The 21,386-nt window shown below is 45.5% G+C and overlaps 1 protein-coding gene across 2 annotated transcripts in view; it reads left to right on the top strand.

The window, feature by feature from the left end:
- HMGCS2 (3-hydroxy-3-methylglutaryl-CoA synthase 2) overlaps positions 1–20,392 on the top strand; it is a 30,231-nt gene extending 9,839 nt beyond the window's left edge. Inside the window, exons 3-10 of one of the 2 annotated variants that reach the window (XM_084851000.1) lie at positions 5,863–5,988; positions 9,908–10,072; positions 11,332–11,500; positions 12,581–12,751; positions 14,999–15,105; positions 15,890–16,015; positions 17,007–17,146; positions 19,981–20,392. In XM_084851000.1, coding sequence (XP_084707126.1) covers positions 5,863–5,988; positions 9,908–10,072; positions 11,332–11,500; positions 12,581–12,751; positions 14,999–15,105; positions 15,890–16,015; positions 17,007–17,113 — 971 coding nt within the window. In that variant the 3' untranslated portion in view covers positions 17,114–17,146; positions 19,981–20,392. The remainder of the gene's footprint in view (positions 1–5,862; positions 5,989–9,907; positions 10,073–11,331; positions 11,501–12,580; positions 12,752–14,998; positions 15,106–15,889; positions 16,016–17,006; positions 17,147–19,980) is intronic. The other variant, XM_084851001.1, reaches the window with a different exon arrangement.
- Positions 20,393–21,386: the final 994 nt, after the last annotated feature.

Below are 21,386 nucleotides of genomic sequence, written 5' to 3'. Positions count from 1 at the left end.
TCATGCCTAGCACTTGTGCTGGAAATTACAGAATGCCTCTGTTATGCGTGAACAGCTCCATTGTCTATCTGAAAGGACAGCAGCGGTAACTTTGGTTAGGGAAAAAAAAGGCAACAGGCCTCCTGCCCAGGCCACCTGCTCCAATGAGCAAAATCCTAACCACATAGCCACAGGAGCAGACAGAAGAGAAGTCATAATGGTCTCCCCGAGCTTAGCCGGACCTCAGGCCACTTCTCCCGTGCAAAGCATGCATATCTGGAGCCCCCTGGGAGGAAAGCTGCTCGAGGAGGTGGGGGTGGTGGAGTATTAAGCACCCATTTCCTCCCTGCAGTGCAATTTCTCTGATCCAAACTGCCCTTTTAAACCAAATTTGCCTGTTAGGAGCAACTGTTGGGGGCTTATTACATACATCGGTGCATAAATTCTAGTTCCTTTCAAAGAATGAAAATGTTAAAATGTTTACCCTGGTTTCATTTAGTTTCATTGTGTGCCAAGGCGCGGTGCCTGCAAGGTCTCAAGTACAATGAAGGGTATGAGGGTTGTTTCCAGACATCCATATTCATCAGTCAACAGCATTTAATTACCCGTGATGACTTGATTGTACCATCACAGATCAAACACCACAGGCAGATTTTTCATCTTCACAATGGAAAATTCATCTTTTCAGTAGAAACAATTCACACATCACAAGTCATTGGGGGTGAATTATTTTGATGAAAATGTGATCTGCATCAGGCAAAAGCCATACATATTCATCACAGAAACATCTAAAGTATAATAAAATGTATATAAGAAATCATCACAGGCTGGACTGAAGGACAGCAGTAATGGCAAGTTTCAGTCGCCATTCATTCTGGATTTTAAAAAAGCGCTTAGCTACCAATCACGTGAAATACGCACAACACACACTGGTAATATGAGGGTCGTAGAAACATAAAGTTGAAGGTGTGTCTATCTAGTCCAAACTCCCGCTCTTAATACAGGAAATCCAGAGCTAACACATCCCTAACATATGGCTGCTCATCCCTACTTGAAGACTTCCTGCCTGAAGACCTCCAGGTAATTGGTTTCAGTTTGGATCCTTATGACACAAGTAGGAGACAATTTGGGGGGATATGGACCAGTAGAAGAATCTATTTAATAATAGCTCAATGTTATCTGAGTATTTGTCTATAAGGGACAACAAATAAATAATGAGGAAGATCCTCCACCCTATCACAGGCTGCTTCTACATGACCGTTTATTGTGGAACTGTCATGGTTTGTTCACTCACATTTTATGCAGGATCCACATGATGTCATCATCCATTTGTAGCCCTCCCATTTTTTCCCATTGCTGCTTACATTTTTTTCTTACCATAAAAACTGAATTTTTTTAGAAGAACAAGGGTAATACAATTTCCACATGTGTGCATGCCCTTTGTGCATGCCCTTTGTGCTATTCTCCTGTGTGTGTTTTTAAGAGGTGTGGTTTTGACGTGGTCAGTGACCTATCAGGCAGGTAAATTTATCATAGCTCAGTACACACTCAGTATAAATTTAGGGTACTTTCAGACAGAGGGCTCCCAGTGCTAGAAACCAGAAGGCATTGTAGTGCTGTTCCATCTTTTCTCCTTAACAGATTTTCTGCATTAAGGAAAAATACAGAAAAAGTGCTTACGAGTAGGAAACGGCAACATCTGGACCCCTCATAAAATTCCAAGAACGCGGCAGGTTGATGGTGCCATAACAGCCTCATCTGAAAGCTCCCAGATTTTCTGCACTAAGAAAAAAGATGGAAGACGTGGTGGGAAAATACAGATTAAAAAAAGACAATGTCTGGATCCCCCATAAACTTCAGTTAATGCGGCAGGGCAACAGCCTCATAAAAGCACCCTTTGTGGTGGTGGGCTCCATTTTTATCACTTCTTTATTTTTTTAAAGCAATCTTTTAAGTAGTGTTAGAGCACTTTTCCCATTGTATTTTTTTAAACAAAAATTAAAAGCAAAATACCACTTATATGAAAGAATGATATAACGCTATGCCCATATAATGCTAATTTTTAAAATGATGGCGTGGGGGGAAACCTTTTCCAGTCACCACCATTTTAGCAAGGTGAATTTAATGGTGGTGAATGAAAAGGGATTTTAAAATGATTTTTAAAATTAGCAATACAGGGATACAGAACTATATCCCTATACTGCTATAACATCATTACTTTAAAGTAGCATTATAGCATTATAAGGGTTTATAGAACTACACTCACATAATTCTAAATGAAAAAGCATTTCAACATTAACATTCCTGGTCACTACCCTTAGTCACCTTGCTAAAATGGCAGTGACTGGAAAAGTATTTCATATAATTGCAGGGTATCGCATCATAGCACTCTTTCATTTAAGTAGTATTTTGCTATTTTAAATTTATATAATTACTTAAAAGATAGATTTTAAAGAATTAATGGGTGATAAAAATGGTGTCATGAATGTGTGCTGAGCTTTGATAGGTGCTCAACACCCACTGCTAGGGGTACTGGTGTGGACAGTACATAGTGGGATGTACACACAGAAAATCCACAGTATCCCACAATAGTCCATTGCAATCCTATATGTAGCTTATGGTGGAAGAGCAGTGATTTCTTAGTGCTTGGAGCCATCTGTCTGGAAGCACCCACATAGACATAGGCCCTATCTACACAAGCCTTTTACTCTGAGGTGGCTGCGAGTCAAGGTCCCTTGGGACAGACAACGCAGTCACCACTTCACAGCCATCTGTGGTTTTCTCCCAGAAAATGCCGATTTCCAAGGAGGCGTTTTGCTGCAATGCTTTTCGTTTGCTGTGGCTTTCCCCGCAGTTGCGAGCCATCTGTCCCTTCCCCAAACCGACTTCGCATTTTGCAGTGGGTGTGTTGTAGGCGTGCATAGTGCTTGTGTCACTCTGTGCCCCTTTACTCCCACTGTCCCTTCACAGCTGTGCAGTTACAGAGGCACAGAGAGGTGTTTTCATTTTATTTAATCACGCTTTTGTACATTTTTGCAGCTTTGTATCTTCGCAATGAATGCTTTTGGACTGAGTGTCTAAGGAATGGGGGGGTTGCCAACTTCGCTTTGGCCACCATTTTGGAGCGATGGGTAGGCACGTACTGCTCACACAAACCATCACGAGTCTCACGCTGGGGAACTGACAAACAGTTGGCATGGAAATGAAGGAGCACAGATCACCCACTTTTTACCTAACGAGGGATGGAAAGACACAACAGAACCCCTAAAATACAAAACAGCCACTGAAGTGTCTCACCCCCGCACCCACAGGACAGCACAGCTGCACATCAAAGTACAATGGCCAAAAAAAGGGCACAGTGGAGTCTGTTAGGGAAGCCCGCGGTATATCGCAAGTGTATCCCAGCAGAAGCTAATTCAAAGCTGAAATGCTGCGCAGTTGCAACAGAGTGGAGGGTGAAAGCGATGCCATGTAGACGGGGCCATGGTTCATAACTAGTCTTGGAATAGCAACCTTCCAATAGCCCAGGTGGCACAACTTCAAGCCTCAGTTCCATAAAAGCCTGTCTCAGGGCTTATGGATGAGGAGAGAGCCAAGAAATTACAGCCTGTCTTTTTCTGTATCACATCTATAATTTGAAATATGAACTGAACATAAAAAACATAAGAACATAAGAAGAGCCATGCTTGATTAGACCAAGAGTCAGCCTAGTCCAGCATTCTTTTCACATAGTGGCCAACCAGCTGCCTGTGGGAAACCCGCAAGTAGGACATAAGTGCAACAGCACCCTCCCACTCATGATTCCCAGCAACTGGTGTACATAGGCATATTGCCTTTGATACTGGGGGTAGCATATAGCCATCAGGACTAGTAGCCATTGATAGCCTTCTCTGTGAATTTGTCTAATCCCTAAGCCATCCAAATTGATGGTCATCACTACATCTTGTGGTAGTGGATTCCATAATTTTACTGTACACTGTATGAAGAAGTACTTCCTTTTATCTTGAGTGCCATTTTTCTTAGTAGAAAGGCAGGGTATAAATCCAATAAATAAACAAACAAACAAATAATCTTTCCTGAATCTCCTACCAATCAGCTTCATAAGATGAACACAGTATTATGAGAGAGAAAAATGTCTCCCAATCCACTTTCTCCACACCATGCATAATTTTGTACACTTCTATCATATCTCCTCTCACTTGCCTTTTCTCTATGCTAAACAGTCCCAGAAGTTGTAACTTTCCCTCATAGGGGAGTTGCTCCATCCCCTTGATCATTTTAGTTGGCCCTTTTCTGCTCTTTTTCCAACTCTACAGTATCCTTTATTAGGTGTGGTGACAAGAACTGTACAAAGTATTCCAAGTGTGGTCGCACCACAGATTTGTATGAGGGGGGTAGGATCTTTGCAGTTTTATTTTCAGTTCCTTTCCTAATTAGGCCTAACATGACATTTCAATTTTTCATAGCACTGGGTCAATATTTTCATCTAGCTGTCTACCACAACCCCAGGATCTCTTTCTTTGACAGTCACTGCCAGTTCAGATCCCATCAGCTTATATGTGTAGTTGAGATTTTTTGCCCTAACATGAATCACTTTACACTTGCATTCATTGAACCTTATTTGCTATTTTGGCCCATTCTCCCAGTTTGGAGAGATCCTTTTGGTTGTTTTAACTTCTCTAAATAATTGTTTAGCAAACTTGGCCACTTCACTGCTCACTCTTAATCCCAGATCACGTACGAACAAGTTGAAAAGCATTGGTCCCAATACAAATCCCTGTGGGATCTCAGTATTTATATGCCTCCATTGGAAGAATTTACCATTCATTCCTAGTCTCTGCTTTCTGTTCTTTAACCAGTTACTGATCTGTAAGATAACCTCTCCTCTAATTCCACGACTGCTAAGTTTGCTCAGGAGTCTTTGGTGAGGGACTTTGGCAAAAGTCTTTTGGAAGTCCAAGTAAACAATGTCTACACTCTCAAAGAACTCTAGAAGTTTAGTGAGACAGGACTTACCTTTGTGGAAGCCTTGTTGATTTTTTTTCGGCAGGGCTTGTCCTTCTGAATGCTTACTAATTTTATTTTTAATAATGCTTTCAACCAATTTACCCAGAGCAGACATTAAGCTTATCAGCGTATAATTTCCCAGATCTCCCCTGTATCCCTTTTTAAAAATTGGGGTAACACTGGCCATTCTCCAGTCCTCTGGTGCAGAGGCTGATGTTAGGGACATTTTACATATTTTGGTTAGAAGATCAGCCATTTCTCATTTGAGTTCTTTAAGAACTCTGGATACCATCTGGCCCTGGTGATTTATTAACTTTCCATTTGTCAATAAGTTTGAGAACTTATTTTGTCACTATTACTTGCCTCAGTTCCTCAGACTCCCTTCCTGAAATATCAGTTCAGTCACGGATGTCTGTCCTACTTGTTCTGCAGTCAAGACAGATTAAAATAATTAATTCATCTTCTCCCCACTGAAAAGAATTAATTCAGTGGGGAGAAGCCTGTACCCTTTCCCTCCCCAGCATGGCTGGCTGGGGGATTCTGGGAGTTGTAGTCCAACACTTCTGGAGGGTACCAGGTTGGGGAAGGCTGCCTTAGCACATGTAAACTACATTTGTGAATATCCAAACTGTTATTCTTGTCTCTCCTTTTCCCTACTTCTGTTGACTCCCTCAGCTCCTTAGGGCTTGGACCTGTCTTTTTTGCTTATGTAACTCTGTAAAGGGTCATGTCAACAGATGGATATTCACAACTAACTGTTGCTGGGTTGGAGCTTCTACCTACAAGTAAACTGTGGTATGTTTGTATGATGAAAACAACATTGTCTCCCTTCTCATCATCAATGTTGACACTTTGGTGGTGCTGTTCCCCTGCCAGGACGCTATGCCTTGGTGGTTTGTGGTGATATTGCTGTCTATGCCACTGGGAACGCGAGGCCAACAGGTGGAGCGGGAGCGGTAGCTATGCTGGTCGGACCAGATGCGCCGCTGGCTTTGGAGAGAGGTCTGTACCAACATTCTGTCTCTATAAACAGCTATGGCCAGGGGTTTCCGCCCTAAAGCACTGTGTTGTTGTTTATTGCACCCAGACATTAGATTCTTCTGCAGGTGGAATGGTAGCATGAGAAAACATCCCAAGAAAATAAAATAAAAGAAAAGAAAAGAAAAGAGGGGTGATCTGGGAGATGAGACTGCAGCAATACAACTGCTGCTGCATCAGTGTAAACTTTGTGCCTATCTCATTCACAGTGCCAGTGCCATGACAAGCCCCTGCAATGCAGGCCACTGTGGCAGAGTGGCAGAACACTGTGGCAAGTCCAGCGTGAGATCAGATTTGTGGATTTGTTTTATTGCAAAGGTCAAAGATAATCAGGACAAAGATGGAATTCTGTCATGCTTCATAACCCCTGCTGTGTACATAGCAGTCACGCTAAATATGCATGAATGAGTCCATTGAGATTTGCTTGACTGGAGATTCATAAATCTGGGTCAGTAAAAGGTATCCATTTTGCTCACAGAGTTCAGGAATGTGGAAGGCTGCAAGTAAGGGAGGGGGAGTTCTTCCATTTCACATACACAGTGGCCAGCTTTTTATCTGGGAGAATGGGCCCCTTATGTGTGAGACATTAGTATGCTTAAGATGTCACTCTCAGAGTAGCTGCCTGCGCTTTATAGCCACACCAACCTGCTCTGCCTCCCCTTCCATCCCCACCCCCAGTCAACTTATTTGGTTTCTTTTGAACATGAATGGTTTCCGGAGAAAACTAGCGTTGGCTCAGGGCTTCTGTTTTCTGGGGAAGGCAACAGACAGCCCTCACACATTCAGTGACTGCCTAGTTTCATAACAGACAATGTGAAGTCCAAGCCGTCCTCAGGCACGCTGCCGCTTCCCACCTCCACAATTGTCCTTGCAAAAGGGGCAGCGTGGGGATGGGCCCATGGCACCTGCCCACTCCTGCATGGCCCCATTGCCATTCCTGCAGCCACCCACTTGTTGGGGCTGAACTTCCAAAATGGGGAGCCGTTTCTACTCGAGGAGGCCCCAGTAGTGCAACCAGGGCTGGACCTCAGAGCCAAAGTCCAGGGCCCACAGCCAGGGTATGTATGTGTGTGTGTGATTACCACTCAGAGAGCAGCAGCGGAAATTTGGTCAACATAAGCAGACCAAATATCCGTGTATTTGTCCATTCACAAGTGGTGCCAATATGCCACCCATTCAAAAGCTGATAGCATTGTTAGGTCCTTAATCCATTGCATTATAGGAGGTGAGCATTTATCCTTTCAATGTTGCAATATCAGCTTTTTGGCTGTCAAAAGGCCTTGGAAAATCCATTTACACTAAACTTACGTTGACTTGCAGGAAACCGGTGAATAGTTTAGGAGGACATGTACATCATTAAATATGAAAGAGTGTTCCAATACAAAGTTTATCCATATTATAATTATCTGATGGTAATTCTTTGTGGATCAGGCTCTTAGTACAAGACACAGAGCATACAGCAATGCTAAATGTGGATTCAAATCTCATTGACAAGGATATATCTCTTCCCTCTCTGTACATTTCTATATTGGTATTTTAGTAATGACAAAAATAAATGGCTGTATTCTGGCTAAAATGCCCATCCATTTCCCACCATTCTAGATACCTTCCCTGCATTGTGCTTGGTTTCTAAAATGAAAGTGCCAGATCTCAACTTACTTTATGTAACAAAAGGAGCTGCTCTTTTTAAATTATCTGTCCAAGGAAAAGTGTGGGGGGATGGGGGAGTTGTAAGCAAGCACAATTTGTGGCATTGGACAACATCGTTTGTGATCATGGGGCATGTCTGTTAAGGCACTAGCCTTAGCTTCTAATTTCCTGGCTTTGTGAAGCTCGAGCCAACATGGGATAGCCTTAACTTTGATCTTAAACCACCAGGTTTTTAAACCATTACATCTATAAGGAATCTAGAATCCCTTAATTTGCAACATGGGGATAATAATTAATACTTGCAGGGTTATTGTGAAGATTCCTGAAATAATCAATAGGAAGGACTTTAAGAACTTGAAATGCACTACAAAAATTCTACTGGTTTTGATATGAAGCCCCCAGCAACATATAGATCCAGAGGGAGGGATGAGTGTGAGAGAAAGAGAGACAGTCAAGGAGGGAGGGAGGGAGGGTATGCAGCACAGTCCTATGCGGGTCCACTTAGATGTAAGTCCCACTGGGTTCAGTGGGACTTACAGATAATTTTGCACAGGCTTGTACCCTTAGAAAGGAAGGATAGGGTGGGGATGAAAACAGCAATATCTTTCTGAAAGGTCAGCAAGACTTTTTAAACTGTTGGCCCTAGCATGGGGGTGGAGGTCCACTTTGTGCAGCAAAATGTCTTGGGCTGAAATTCAATGTGTGCATCCAGTTCTACTGGTTGAGGGAAATTCCTGATAGACTGAAATCTCAAGTTACTAGATCTCACTGTATTCCCTTTTCCGTGTCCTATTCCCTTAATAATGACCAAACAGCCGCTGCTACCAGCAGAGGAAGAATAAGGATATTCCTGTTGAATTAACATTCCCCTTCTGAACCTATGGTGTCTCCAATGCTCCTGGGTTACTCCCCTCCTTGGTATTGCTTCTCCAATTTTATTATGGACAAAGTCCCACTGGGCTAAAAATAATTCAACCCTTCCCCACCCTCCATTGCTAAAGAAAAGCTTTTCCTTTCCTGCTGCCTCACTCTGTTTTTTAGTGTAGCCTCAACAGGTTGCAGACTATCCAATGCTGCCCTTGCACTAGTGGGAACGAGTGCTAATGCAAGAAGAAGCTAGTGCTTGCGAGTACAGCCAGAAACTAGCTCAGACGAGCATTTCTGGAATGAGACAAGTCAGAGGAGCTTGTGGAAGGGAGCTCCGCTTGTCTTCTTTTTTTTGAAGGGAGATCCACTGACTTGTCCTGGTCCAGAAGTGGTAGTTTGAGCTAGTTTCTAGGGTTGCGCTATGAAGCGCTAGCAGCAATCCCCACGAACAGAACGTGATTGGCACTGGTGGACTGCCAGCGTTGGGTACCGCCCATGCTTATATCCAAAGCCAAAAATATACTTGAGGCAAAGGGTTTTATTTTACACACTATAAAAACAGATTCTCCTTCATTTAACTTGCTCTCAAGATCTTAAAACAGAGCAGGCCTTAAACTTCATATAAACCTTGAGTTTCATGTCATTCTCTCTATGTCCCTAAGTTGAATTTTGGAGTGTTCCAGACACCTCTGGCCCAGCACAATCCCTAGGCAGCCACCAACATCTCTCTTCTGGGTGTCTGGGCTAAAGTGTGTTTCACCCTGTGTGTAATGCAGGATTTCTCCCTGCTCTTTAACCCTTAATTGAATCCACCTATTTTGCCTTGGAAGCCCGGAATTTTTCCATGCTTCTAGTAGGTTTTCCCCCGTCCCGTAGAATCTTGTAAGGTGGGGCCCTCTGTTGCCTATATCAGCCTTCCCCAACCTGGTGCCCTCCAGATGTTTTGGATTTAAACTCCCATCAACCCCAGCCATCATGGCCAATGGTCAGGACTGATGGGAGTTGGAGTCCAAAACAACTGGATGGCGCCAGCTTGGGGAGGGCTGGCTTACAGGCTCTCTTTCTCTCAGGCAGTTACACCGAATTACCAAAGCCAGGACTTTGGCACTGGAAAGACATCCTCTCTGCTCCTGGATGAAATGGTGTTGCTTAAATCTAACCTAAGAGGCCGGTGAATACTAGCTTCAGAGCATAAACAGACTGTCAACCAGAAATTTGCCAGCAAGAATGTTTTCTACAATCACCTCTGGGGTGAAATATGTTTTGCCCAAAGCAGCATAGTGGTGCAAAGCGGCCTGGGGGTGATGCCTCTTCTTGCTATTGTTAATACTTAGTGGAGTGTCTGCGGCTTCTTTTTTCTCCTAAGGTCTCCGTGGGACCCACATGGAGCATGTCTATGACTTCTATAAGCCAGACTTGGCTTCAGAGTATCCTGTGGTAGATGGGCAGCTCTCCATTCAGTGCTACTTCCGAGCCCTGGATCGGTGCTATGCTACATACCGCAAAAAGATTGAAAGCCAATGGCAGAAAGGTCTGTGCTGCTGGAAGAGCAATACACTGTGACTTCCCCGTCACTCCCCTGCCCTTCTTGTTGTCTATCTCCACTTCCAAGAAGATGGCAATGGGTCTGTATTTGCACCCATGTAAGATTCTGTTCTGGGGCAGAGGTGATGGGGTTATCAAATGGTGCTTGGGCCCTGCTTATAGGCACAGCTGTCTGTTCAGCAAAGACATCTAGTCCTCCTGTCCAGGAGAATAATGTTCATTATAGGGAACTGCCCATCTAAGAGACCCATGTTACACCGCTTTGTATTTTCTTCTCAGTAAGGAACACCCAGAAACAAGGTTTGAATGCAAACAGATCTTTACTTTATTTCTAACTCATGGTTTATTTCTAACCTATACTTTATTTCTAACTCAAATATAAAATGTATTTACATTTTTCCTTCCATACACTTCCTCCTTCTTTCGCCCTCTCTTTCTTTCCCTGTCTCCCCTTCCTTCTACTGGGGTCCCTAGGGACAAATCTTTCCATAATTCAAAACAAGGAAGAGCTATAACTATAAAGGCACAACACACCGTTATGCATGCAACACATTATTAACGAAAATGTTTGCATCACACAGCATGAACTGAAAAGTTTCATTTCTGGAAAAAAACAGAGCTATTTTTCAATAATAGACAATTCTGCTGAATCATTGAGACCTCACTATGCCCTTCCATTTGTGTTAAGATTTTGCAGCTATGTAGTCTTAGTATTTAATCAATGTGGCACAATGATATTAATCCAGATCCACATACCACCAAACTCTCATTTCCTCCCAAGCCCCCCAAACTGTAGATGAGCCCCAAATAGTGTGTGTGTGTGTGTGTGTGTGTGTGATGGAAGGGAAGAGCGTGGATCACCCTGACCCCAGGAACAGAGGGTGGTCATGTTCCAAGCCACCCTGTTCCGAACGGGACTGCAACAGGGGCAAAGGGATAAAGACCCAGTCCCCACCACCTGCCACGGCCCCGCTCTGCCCCCCTGCCCCCACGCCAGCGATGTATTTGGGTGTTAAAACAAACAAACAAAAAAGGAGGACAGGGCTCCCTGTATGACAAGTGTCATACAAGTGTCATAGTATGACAAGTGTCACATCTATCCCTGAGGATAGAGGGGGTGGGGGGAGCGGTGTGGTGTGTGTTTCTCTCCATTTATACCATCACCCTTCTCTTTCCCTCCCTGGCTGGGGTTGCGACGTGGTTTCCTTCTCTCTCAACTTTTAACATCCTTCTGTCTGGAGGCAGCTGGAATAAACAAGCCTTGTACTCTGGAAGACTTCCAGTTCATGATCTTCCACACACCCTTCTGTAAGCTGGTGCAGAAGTCCCTGGCACGAGTGCTGCTGAATGACTTCCTTGCCTCTCCCGAGCCTAATACTGCGAGTGGACTCTACGAGGGGCTGAAGGACTTCAGGTGGGTCGTGGCGGCTGCCCGGGCCCTTTCTCCAGTACCACAGGCAGGGCGATGATGTTCCCAAGCCTCTCACAGGAGGGGCACTCCCTTTCTGCCTGGCCACCAGTAGAGACAATGCTGGGATTGTGGATGGATTCACCCAGCAATTTGAGTGGTCTTTGATATTGGAGTCTACAGACCTATGGTGAAAAACATTCCACCACCAGGCAGAAGAGTCTAGGTTACTTTATTAGACGCTTTGGGCAGGTTTTTAGACATCATCGCTACAAGGAGTGAAGGGATCTTGTGTGGAGATGTTATGACAGTAGGCAAGATTGTTAGAAATTCTTTAGGACTTGGCTCCTTAGAAGGCGATGACATTTTCCATTTGTAGTAAGACCTCCCCCCTACCCCTGACTTCATTCTCATCCCGAATGGAAACTTAGCCTAAGTTCACGTCTCTCCATTTTCTTCCATTCCTGCATTGTAAGCCTTGCTTCTCCTCACCTCCACTGTCTAAATTTAGATTGCAAACTATTCAGGGCAGGGAGTTGTCTAATCTGTAAAGTGTCATGTCTACTGATGCCACACACATCAACCACACATGCACTCAACATTTCAACCGCAAGCGTTGAGTATATATATTTCAGTGCACGCAGTGCCACCCCCATCCTCCCCCAGGGTATATTATTATTTTCCTTCATCTCTGCAAGCAGGAAAATTTGTATTCTTTGGGAAGATTTATGCATTTATTTAAGATATTTATAAACTGCTTTTCTCAAAGGCTAAAGCAGGTAAGCCTCAGCAATCCTGTCTCTGCTTGTTGTGTGTGTGTGTGTGTGTGTGTGTGTGTGAGAGAGAGAGAGAGAGAGAGAGAGAGAGAGAGAGAGAGAGAATGGATGGTTGCCTATCCCTGATTTAAATAATTATATGCAAATGTATATATGTACTGAGGTTGAACTAAGGAAAACTCAGTGAAATACCATACACCCATGTATATGTGAGCATATTCCCCAACTCACACAAGAGAGTATTTAAAAGTAACACTACAGGTAGCTATTGTAGGTTTGGCCCAAGACAAAATGCCCTTTTTCTCTTTAGCAACATGAAGTTGGAAGAAACCTACTCCAGCAAGGAGGTGGACAGAGCTTTTCAGAAGGCCAGCCAAGAGCTGTTCAGGCAGAAAACCCAGCCCTCCCTTTTCCTGTCTGCTCGCAATGGCAACATGTACACACCATCCGTGTATGGCTGCCTTGCATCTCTCCTGGCACAGTAAGTTGCATGTTCCGTCTCCTACACTGATGCAGGCCTGTCCCACTTCCCCTCTCACAATGGATTCTTCCCACCCCAAACAGAGGTCCCGTGCCCATGTGAAGAGGGCATCCATATTTGTGCAATATCTCTGTTTTAGAAATTAATTATAACAAAGAGTGACAGGGCTCTCTGCTTATGAAAAATGTTCTTGACCAGGATGCAGACATCAATTCTCCTAAGTAAGGGCTGAAGCATCCAAATATGCTGCTGGTCCTTAATGTTGTGACTGTGTCTGTTCTAATCACACACTTGCTTTTGTTTATTACAAAATTGTGGCTTCTATTTTCAATGTTTATTTTTTCCTACTTCTCAGACGGCAAGATACATATGCTTAGGTAGTGTAGGGTACTACAGTTTTAAGCTATCTATCTCTAGTATTAGATATATTTACAATTTTGCTTGAATAAAACTAAGGTATTTATACTTTTGAAGCTCCAATCCTATGTGTGCTTATGTGGGAATTAGCTCCACTAAACAGAATGGATCTTACTTCTGAATAAACATGCACATGTTGCTCTGTAAATTTCATAAAAGTGTCTAATAGTACACTTTTATATGCTAAGTCATTAATTATGTATTTTTGTTGTTAAAGTAGTAAAATTAATTTAGGTTAGATAAGAAAGTAAGTATTGCATATCTTTACATTTTCCCAAAATGTCCAGAAGTTTTTTCTGGGGAAAATTTTACATCTCTATCCATACCAGATACATCTCTATCCATATCTATCTTTGGCAATGCCAAAGAGTGTTCAAACTACCACACAATTGCGGTCATTTCACATGCCAGCAAGGTGATGCTCAAAATCCTACAAGCTAGGCTTCAGCAGTATGCGAACCGAGAACTACTGGAAGTACAAGCTGGGTTTCGAAGAGGCAGAGGAACTAGAGATCAAATCGCCAACGTTTGCTGGATCATGGAGAAAGCAAGAGAATTCCAGAAGAACGTCTATTTCTGCTTCATTGACTATGCTAAAGCCTTTGATTGTGTGGATCACAACAAACTGTGGCAAATTCTTAAAGTGATGGGAGTACCAGACCACCTTACCTGTCTCCTGAGAAACCTGTACGAGGGTCAAGAAGCAACAGTAAGAACCAGACATGGAACAACCGATTGGTTCAAAGTTGGGAAAGGAGTACGACAAGGCTGCATATTGTCACCCTGCTTATTTAACTTATATGCAGAGTACATCATGAGAAACACCGGGTTGGATGAATCACAGGTCGGAATTAAGATTGCTGGGAGAATTATCAACAACCTCCGATATGCAGACAATACCACCCTAATGGCAGAAAGCGAAGAGGATCTCAAGAGCCTCTTGCTGAGGGTGAAAGAGGAGAGTGCAAAAGCTGGTTTGAAACTCAACATTAAAAAAACGAAGATCATGGCATCTGGCCCCATCACTTCCTGGCATATAGAAGGGGAAGAAATGAAAGCAGTGACAGATTTTACTTTCTTGGGCTCCAAGATCACCGCAGACGGTGACTGTAGCCATGAAATTAAAAGACGCTTGCTCCTTGGGAGGAAAGCTATGGCAAACCTAGACAGCATAGTAAGAAGCAGACACATCACCTTGCCGACAAAGGTCCGTCTAATTAAAGCTATGGTTTTCCCAGTAGTAATGTATGGCTGTGAGAGCTGGACTATAAGGAAGGCCGAGCGCCGAAGAATTGATGCTTTCGAACTGTGGTGCTGGAGAAGACTGTTACGAGTCCCCTGGACTGCAAGGAGGTCAAATCAGTCCATCCTAAAGGAAATCAACCCTGAGTGCTCATTGGAAGGACAGATAATGAAGCTGAAGCTCCAATATTTTGGCCACCTAATGCGAAGAGAAAACTCCCTGGAAAAGACCCTGATGCTGGGAAAGACTGAAGGCAAAAGGAGAAGGGGACGGCAGAGGATGAGATGGCTAGATAGCATCACCGATGCAATGAATATGGCCTTGAGCACGCTCCGGGAGAGAGCGCAGGACAGGAAGGCCTGGCGTGCTATGGTCCATGGGGTCACGAAGAGTCAGACACAACTGAACGACTGAACAACAACAAGTTCATACCAGAAGAAACCAGTATTCTTCTCCCCCACAACGCACCTCTCTTTGGGTTTTTTTGTTGCCCTTCTGCTGAGATGGCTGACAGACAAGCAGTGAAGAAGGTATGCAGCTTTTTCCTTCAGAAATGTCTGCTACTGGGTTACTCTGAATTCTTGCAGGTACCCTGCCCAGCAGCTGGCTGGCTCCAGAATTGGGGTCTTCTCCTATGGCTCAGGACTCTCAGCCAGCATGTTCTCCCTGAAGGTGTCCCAGAATTCTGCTGTAGGTGAGTCCCATCGTATCATGGAGCTTCCTTTTCTCCTCTTCCCAAACGTTTTGGCCTGTTGGAGTATCCTGAGATACTCTGGGCTACCTGCAAAAGCCACTTGAGGCCTGCATTTCTGATTTAACATTTCCCAAACACATACGTCCACATACTTTCCTCTGTGACAGAAAAACATTACATCAGATCCAGCCCCTGGGTTTGGGGATTGGTGAATGCAGTTAGAGAACTGCTATAAGGCACTCTCTTGGCCTGAAGTACGTCCCGCTCTCTATGGAGGGGTGCCCAACCTTTTGGGCCCTGACAGCTGCATGTGATGCTGGCTTGGGCGTTGGGGCCCTCACCCATGATCCTGACACAGAAAGAGTGATCTGTATCAGGACCACTGTGGGAGGGAGAGGAGAGCCTTCTCTCTTCTGCCTCCCCCAGTGGTCCTGATACAAAGTTATGGTAATCGTGTTGCATCAGCCAATTTGCAGGGGGCAAAGGAGGCCCCTGGTCAGCAGAGCCCCTCCTCCTGCATCTATAGAGGCTGCTTCAGCCCCCAAATGGTGGCCTGGGCGAGGGTCATCCAGGAGGTTTCCATTTTTAGCTCTGCTCTAGTTTGGGCATTTGAAAAAGCAGGCAGAGGTTATGGGCATAGCACAGGCCAGTTAACTCACTTGGTGCCCAAAATAATGATTGGCTCTGGGAGGAAATGTTATTGCCCCAGTGAAGGCTGGGGTTGCTGGTATCTGTGGAAGGATCAGGTTTTCTGATTGGAGGGCATGTGACCTCTCTCTTCAAGGCTCGCCTCTGGAAAAACTGGTATCCAGCCTTTCAGATCTGGAGGCTCGGTTGGACTCCCGGAAACATGTTCCCCCAGAGAAATTTGCTGAGATCATGAAAGTCAGAGAGGACACTCATCACTTGGGTGAGCACAAGACGATGCAGAGAGCAGCCACAGCCTTTCCCTGGGTGCCTCAGTCATGTGTACCGATTTCTCCACAAGATCCTAAGAATACCCACGAAGAATACATTTTGGGTGGCTGGAGGGGAAACATTGTCCAGAGACAAACTGGGTGGCTTTCCAAGGAAAGATCTGTAAGTAGGAGCAGCAAGGAAACTAGCTCCTTGCTTGTCAGGGCCGGCCCACCCATGAAGCAGGGTGAGGTGCCTGCATCAGGCAGTGGAACTGGAGGAGTGGTGGATTGCACTGCTCCTCTGTCCCACGCCCCACCCCAACCAGGAGGCCCTGCCACTGCCCACCACCCCCTTCCCCGGCTTGCGTGGAACAACAAGCTATGGCGCCCTCCTGGTGCAGCTCAAATATTTTAAATGGCTGGAAACCTCACCCACAGTGGCTTCTTGTTACATGGGCATCTACAGGCACTTCTGCATGCAGGCCTTGCAGTTGCCCTGAGCAATCCAGACCGATGGGTGAAGCATTGCAAGTCAGAACCAGTGCCCATCAGGGGAGTCAGGCAGGCAACGGTGTCGGTACAAGTGTTCCCACACTATAACATGCCTTTTCTGTGAAGTATAAAGGGTCCTAGTGTAAGATGAGCTTCCCTCTGACTTAGCCACCTGGTCTTATTATTGCTACGCTTTGTGAGGAGGCATATTTCACTTGGTAGCTTTACAGGACAAAAAGATGATGCTGACTTCCCAGGCACTAGAACGGGTGAGAATGAGCGCATCTCTTCTGGGCGTCTGAAGAGGGACCATATTTTCCTAATGCTACCTCCCCCGACATCTTGTGTTCTCACCTCATGAAGCCCTAAACCATGTCCCATCAAGATATAGACACAGTGGAAGGAAGAGTGGGTGGCCACTCCCATAAGAAACGTTGTGGGTGGCAGTCCCCTCCCTCTGTGCACACTGCTCCTCCTTACTTGCACTCCTCTTGCTCCATCTTTCTGCAGTGGACCACAGTCCCCATGGGTCCAAGGATGACCTTTTCCCAGGAACCTGGTACTTAGAGCAGGTGGATGACAAGAACCGCAGGAAGTATGCACGGAGACCATTCTAGGGGGGAGCAGAGCTGCCACCAACAATTTTCCTGGTAAGTCAGAATCCCGAGTGCAAGAAACATTCACTGAGGGGAAGCGTGAAGAGATGTGGTGAGTGGTCATGTGAGGAAGACCCCATCGCTTTTGGTATGGTGACCTTACCGAATGGCCTCCTGGTTGAAGCGTTTTTCTCCCAAGACAACCTACTCCAATCCACATCAAAAGCAGGCACTTCCATCCATCACTTCCTTCAGGGGTGAGAAAGTGTTGCCAGAAAGCACAAGCATGCTGGGACAGGCCTTTGCCTGCTTTTCCCCTGAATTGCCTTCTCAGTGTGTAGCACTTTAGCATTTATGGTTTCATTTATTCCCTGGTATGTTGCAAATAGCACAACAGCTATGCCTAGCCATGTGCTATCAGACTGACTTGCCCTAAAGTGTCCGAGTATAACAGAGAAAAGGAGTGAGCACCCAGGAGCATTGCCTAAAGCAGCCTTCCCCCACCTCGTGCCCTCTAGATGTTTGGGCAACAACTCCCAGCAGGCCTGGTCATTGGCCATGCTGGCTGGGGCTGATGGGAGTTTGTATGCCCCAGCCGTGGGCTTCCAAGATTTAGAGGTGCCAAGAAAGTGATAAGTCAGATCCAGGTTTGCTTGCAAGGAGATTTTATTGAGTACTTACAGCGCACAGGCATACCCAGCAGTTGGATCAGTCAAAAGCTCTGAACAGGCATAGCAGTGAGGTAGTATGACAGGTGCAACCATTAATTAGAGTTCATCTACAACTTTCCCAGCCTAGCCTAGCAGGGCTTGGTAACATATTTGGCAGAAGCAAGACTATCATAATTTTCTCAGCATGGACACCTGTGGCTTAAGATAAACATAGCTTTGCTCTCAGGCACATCCTAGACTCTGATAAGATAAACAGGACCAGAGTTTATCTGGTAATGAATGACCATTCATTAGCATGGAATGTGCTGAGCGGGCTCTACACCGGCCTTTGACTCATCTTACGAGCTGAGAGGCCTAACTGCAAGGAGCTGTAGTTAATAATGAACCAAAGCAGAGAGCATTATGGATCTCCAAGCATCTGTAAAACTACTGTTAGCCTGGGGCCCTATGGAGTTGAAGTCCGAAACACCTGGAGGGTGCCAGGTGAGGGAAGGCAGGTCAAAAGTAGTCAGCCAAGCCAGAGGGTGACTCAGGGGCGACTCCTCTTGCCTTTGTGTTTGGGGCATCGTGAGCTAAACAATCAATCAGTTATATTTTTGTCCCACATTTCAGACGGATGCTGTCTTCCAAAGTGACTCACATCAATCAAAAGGATAAACAGGCCCAGCTTTCAGGCTTGCAAAGTGTAAAGACTAGACACACAAGGGAAGGGAAGTGGAGGGGAAAGGGAGAGAAGGGAGATCAGTTTAACAAGGCCAGAATAGAACGGTAAGATGTAAAAAGGCGCTTGCATCCCGTTGAGCCCAGGCTGACCTTCTTGCTTTGATAGAAGTGGTGCAAGTGCTACCCAGTGTCCCTTAACGCACTGGCTGGTGGCAGAGGCTACAGGATGCTTCCCCTGCCTTTTGTTGCAGCCCCAGAGCAACTGGCAGTTAGAGGAGTTTTTTTTCTAGAAAAGAGCGGGTTGGTGGCTGGGGCCCGGCTGCTTTTCCCCTAGCCCTTGTGTTCATCCTCCCAGGGCCCTGTCTTCCTCTAGTTGGTGGCAGAATGGCTTTCCCCCTGCTTCTGCAGTCAAGGGGCAAATGGCAGTTGGAGCAGAGCGACGTACTCTGGTCTGCATTGCATAAGCCAGGCGGGGGCAGGGGGAGCTGGGGGGTTGGCCCTACTTTTGCATAGTGAACCGTGCTAGGTGACCTGCAGCCCTTTCCAGCTCTCTCTTCATCCTTCTCTGCTGCTATTTGTTCTGTGCCTGTGATCACTCATCCATCCGAGGGCTTGGCCATTATGCCTATAGCTGAGTGGACATGCACTCCTGACGGCAAAGGGTCTCGTCTTTTGACAATTTTCAGGGAGGGGCCCAGAGAACAGTGGCAGTGTTCACCCCGCTTGCCATCTTGGTTCACTGAACACCCTGTTCCACAGGGTGTTCGACTCGGATTTCTGCACTGAGCAGGGGCCTGGACTCGATGGTCTTGTAGGCCCCTTCCAGCCCCACTAGTCTATGATTCTGTGGTAAGTCACCTAATTGAGGACAGGAAGCACTGTAATCAGTGCAGTCAATGAGGTCTGGTTACATGAGGATGCCTGAAGCCAAACTGGAGCGAAGGCAATGCTTCCTGCCCTCAGGATGGCATCCTGTGAGGAAAAAGGAAATGAAAAAGTGACGCCCAGTAAAAGCGGGGAGCACGGTTGCTGCCGCCACCAGGACTGCAAATGCCGGCAAAGGGGCAAAAAGGCGAGCGATGGGGGGAGGGCTGGAATCTTTCACCATTCCCCTGAAAACGTTTGGCCAAGAGCCTGTCGCAGGCTTAATCATCTCTGACCAGGCATCGTAAAGTACCTGGCTGTTGCACACTCCAGTCTACTAATTTTCGACTGTCTGCGACCCAGAATGGCCATTGGACTAGTGGCCCCATGGCAAGTAGCCAAAGCATATGAACACTAGCATATAAAAGTGCTGTGATCCTAGTGGGCCTGAAGGGTGTGGCTGCACTCGTCGTTACCCCTCCCGACGAGCCAAGTGGTTAACCGGACCTCCTTCCTGCTCCTGCTCAGTGTTCCCCGGCCTCATGGGCAGAGCCCAAAGCAGTGGCTTGACGGCCAGGAAGTGCAGTGAGCCACCTCCCCTCCCTGCACTGCTGAAGCTGGCTGCTGCGTCCCGCCACACGACACTGTTTTTCACCCACAGTTGCTAACGGAGCATTATTCTATCCCCAGGGCTTGCGCAACCGACGGATTTGCATCGCGTGTGCCTTGTGACAGCGGTGTTCCCATGTTCGCTTTGCTGGAATCATCTGCTTCTTCCTTGAGCACCTTTTTGGATCATATACTTTGCTGGTTTATGAAAGATTTGTTTGAATATAACAAGTATTTTAACACTGATGGCCAAGGGGTGTTTTTATTTGGCTGGGGATGGGTGTGAGGGGGAACACGAAGGGGTGACTTCTGTGACACTTCCAGCCAAGAGAGATCCTGCACCTGCAGAGCCCTTTAGAATGCCCTGCAACTTTGTGTTACTTTATTGGCTATATTCTCAAAAGGCTCTTCCTTTTAAATCACCCCCTTGATTTATGATGGCTAATGAAGTATAATTCCCTACTGCTCTGGAAATATAATTGAAGGGTGGTATAAAAATAACTATAATAGATAAATAAATGGATGGATGGATGGATGGATGGATGAGTGAATGAAGCTGCACAGAACTGTAATGCTCTGTGACCTTTTGTATTTTCTTACAATTGATACAACAAAACAGAGCAGGAGAAGAGACAGGGTTGACATGAAAGAAACGCTTCAAGGCCAGGGGGAGTGAATCTGTTCATTACTAAAGCTGTAGATTTTAGCAGATATTCCACTGCTGAGATTCTGCCCACTCAAGCTACAGCTGCAAGTTGGCTGGGCATATTAACCAAACAAAACATCCCCAGATCAGTTCCACATCGCCTGTTTACAGCACAAGTCACACAGTTCTCATTTAAGAGAACTTATTTCTCTTATTTAAAAGAACTTAAATGAGATTCTCATTTGAGAGAATCAAGAGAGTTTTGGCTATTGGGCAGTATAGAAATTAAATAAATAAATAAATAAATTTAAGAAGGCATAGTTCCCACAAGATTGCACTGCCCTTTTGGTGATGCTGATCACTTTTCCCAGTGCTGAAGCTGGAGTTTTTTATTCCTGCAAAATTGTGGATGATCAAAAGCCTTTAATGAGTTTGGTGAAGCACAAGAAGGAAACTAGGGAGGCAGCCAACTAAAGGTTAGGGGAGTTTCATCCCACCTCCCCTCCCAAAACTCCTCAAGTTGTCCCCCACACATAAGATCCAAAATGGCAGCAAATGCATACCATGGTTCCCTTAGTCTCTCAGAGCTGTTCCCTCTGCTAGTCACAAGGTTTGTGGGAAGAGTCACAAACGCTGGGTGGCCCTGCCATTGTTCCACTGCTCCATTAAAAACTGGTAAGATGTGCTTTGTGCAGCTGGGAAAACAGCTGAGAAAGCCACAGCCAGTGAGAGAAGGTCTGCCTCTTCATTTCCTGCCCCTTTTAATATTGACTGGCTACAAGCAAAGGGAAACACACCTCCTCCAAAGACTGGAGAATGAGGAACAGACAGGGTCTCCTGT

The sequence above is a fragment of the Heloderma suspectum genome, chromosome 4 (genome assembly GCF_057233095.1).
Source record: "Heloderma suspectum isolate Gila_16-S chromosome 4, 16-S_ref, whole genome shotgun sequence".
Classification (NCBI taxonomy): domain Eukaryota; kingdom Metazoa; phylum Chordata; class Lepidosauria; order Squamata; family Helodermatidae; genus Heloderma; species Heloderma suspectum.
This window is presented reverse-complemented; position numbering and strand designations above follow the sequence as displayed.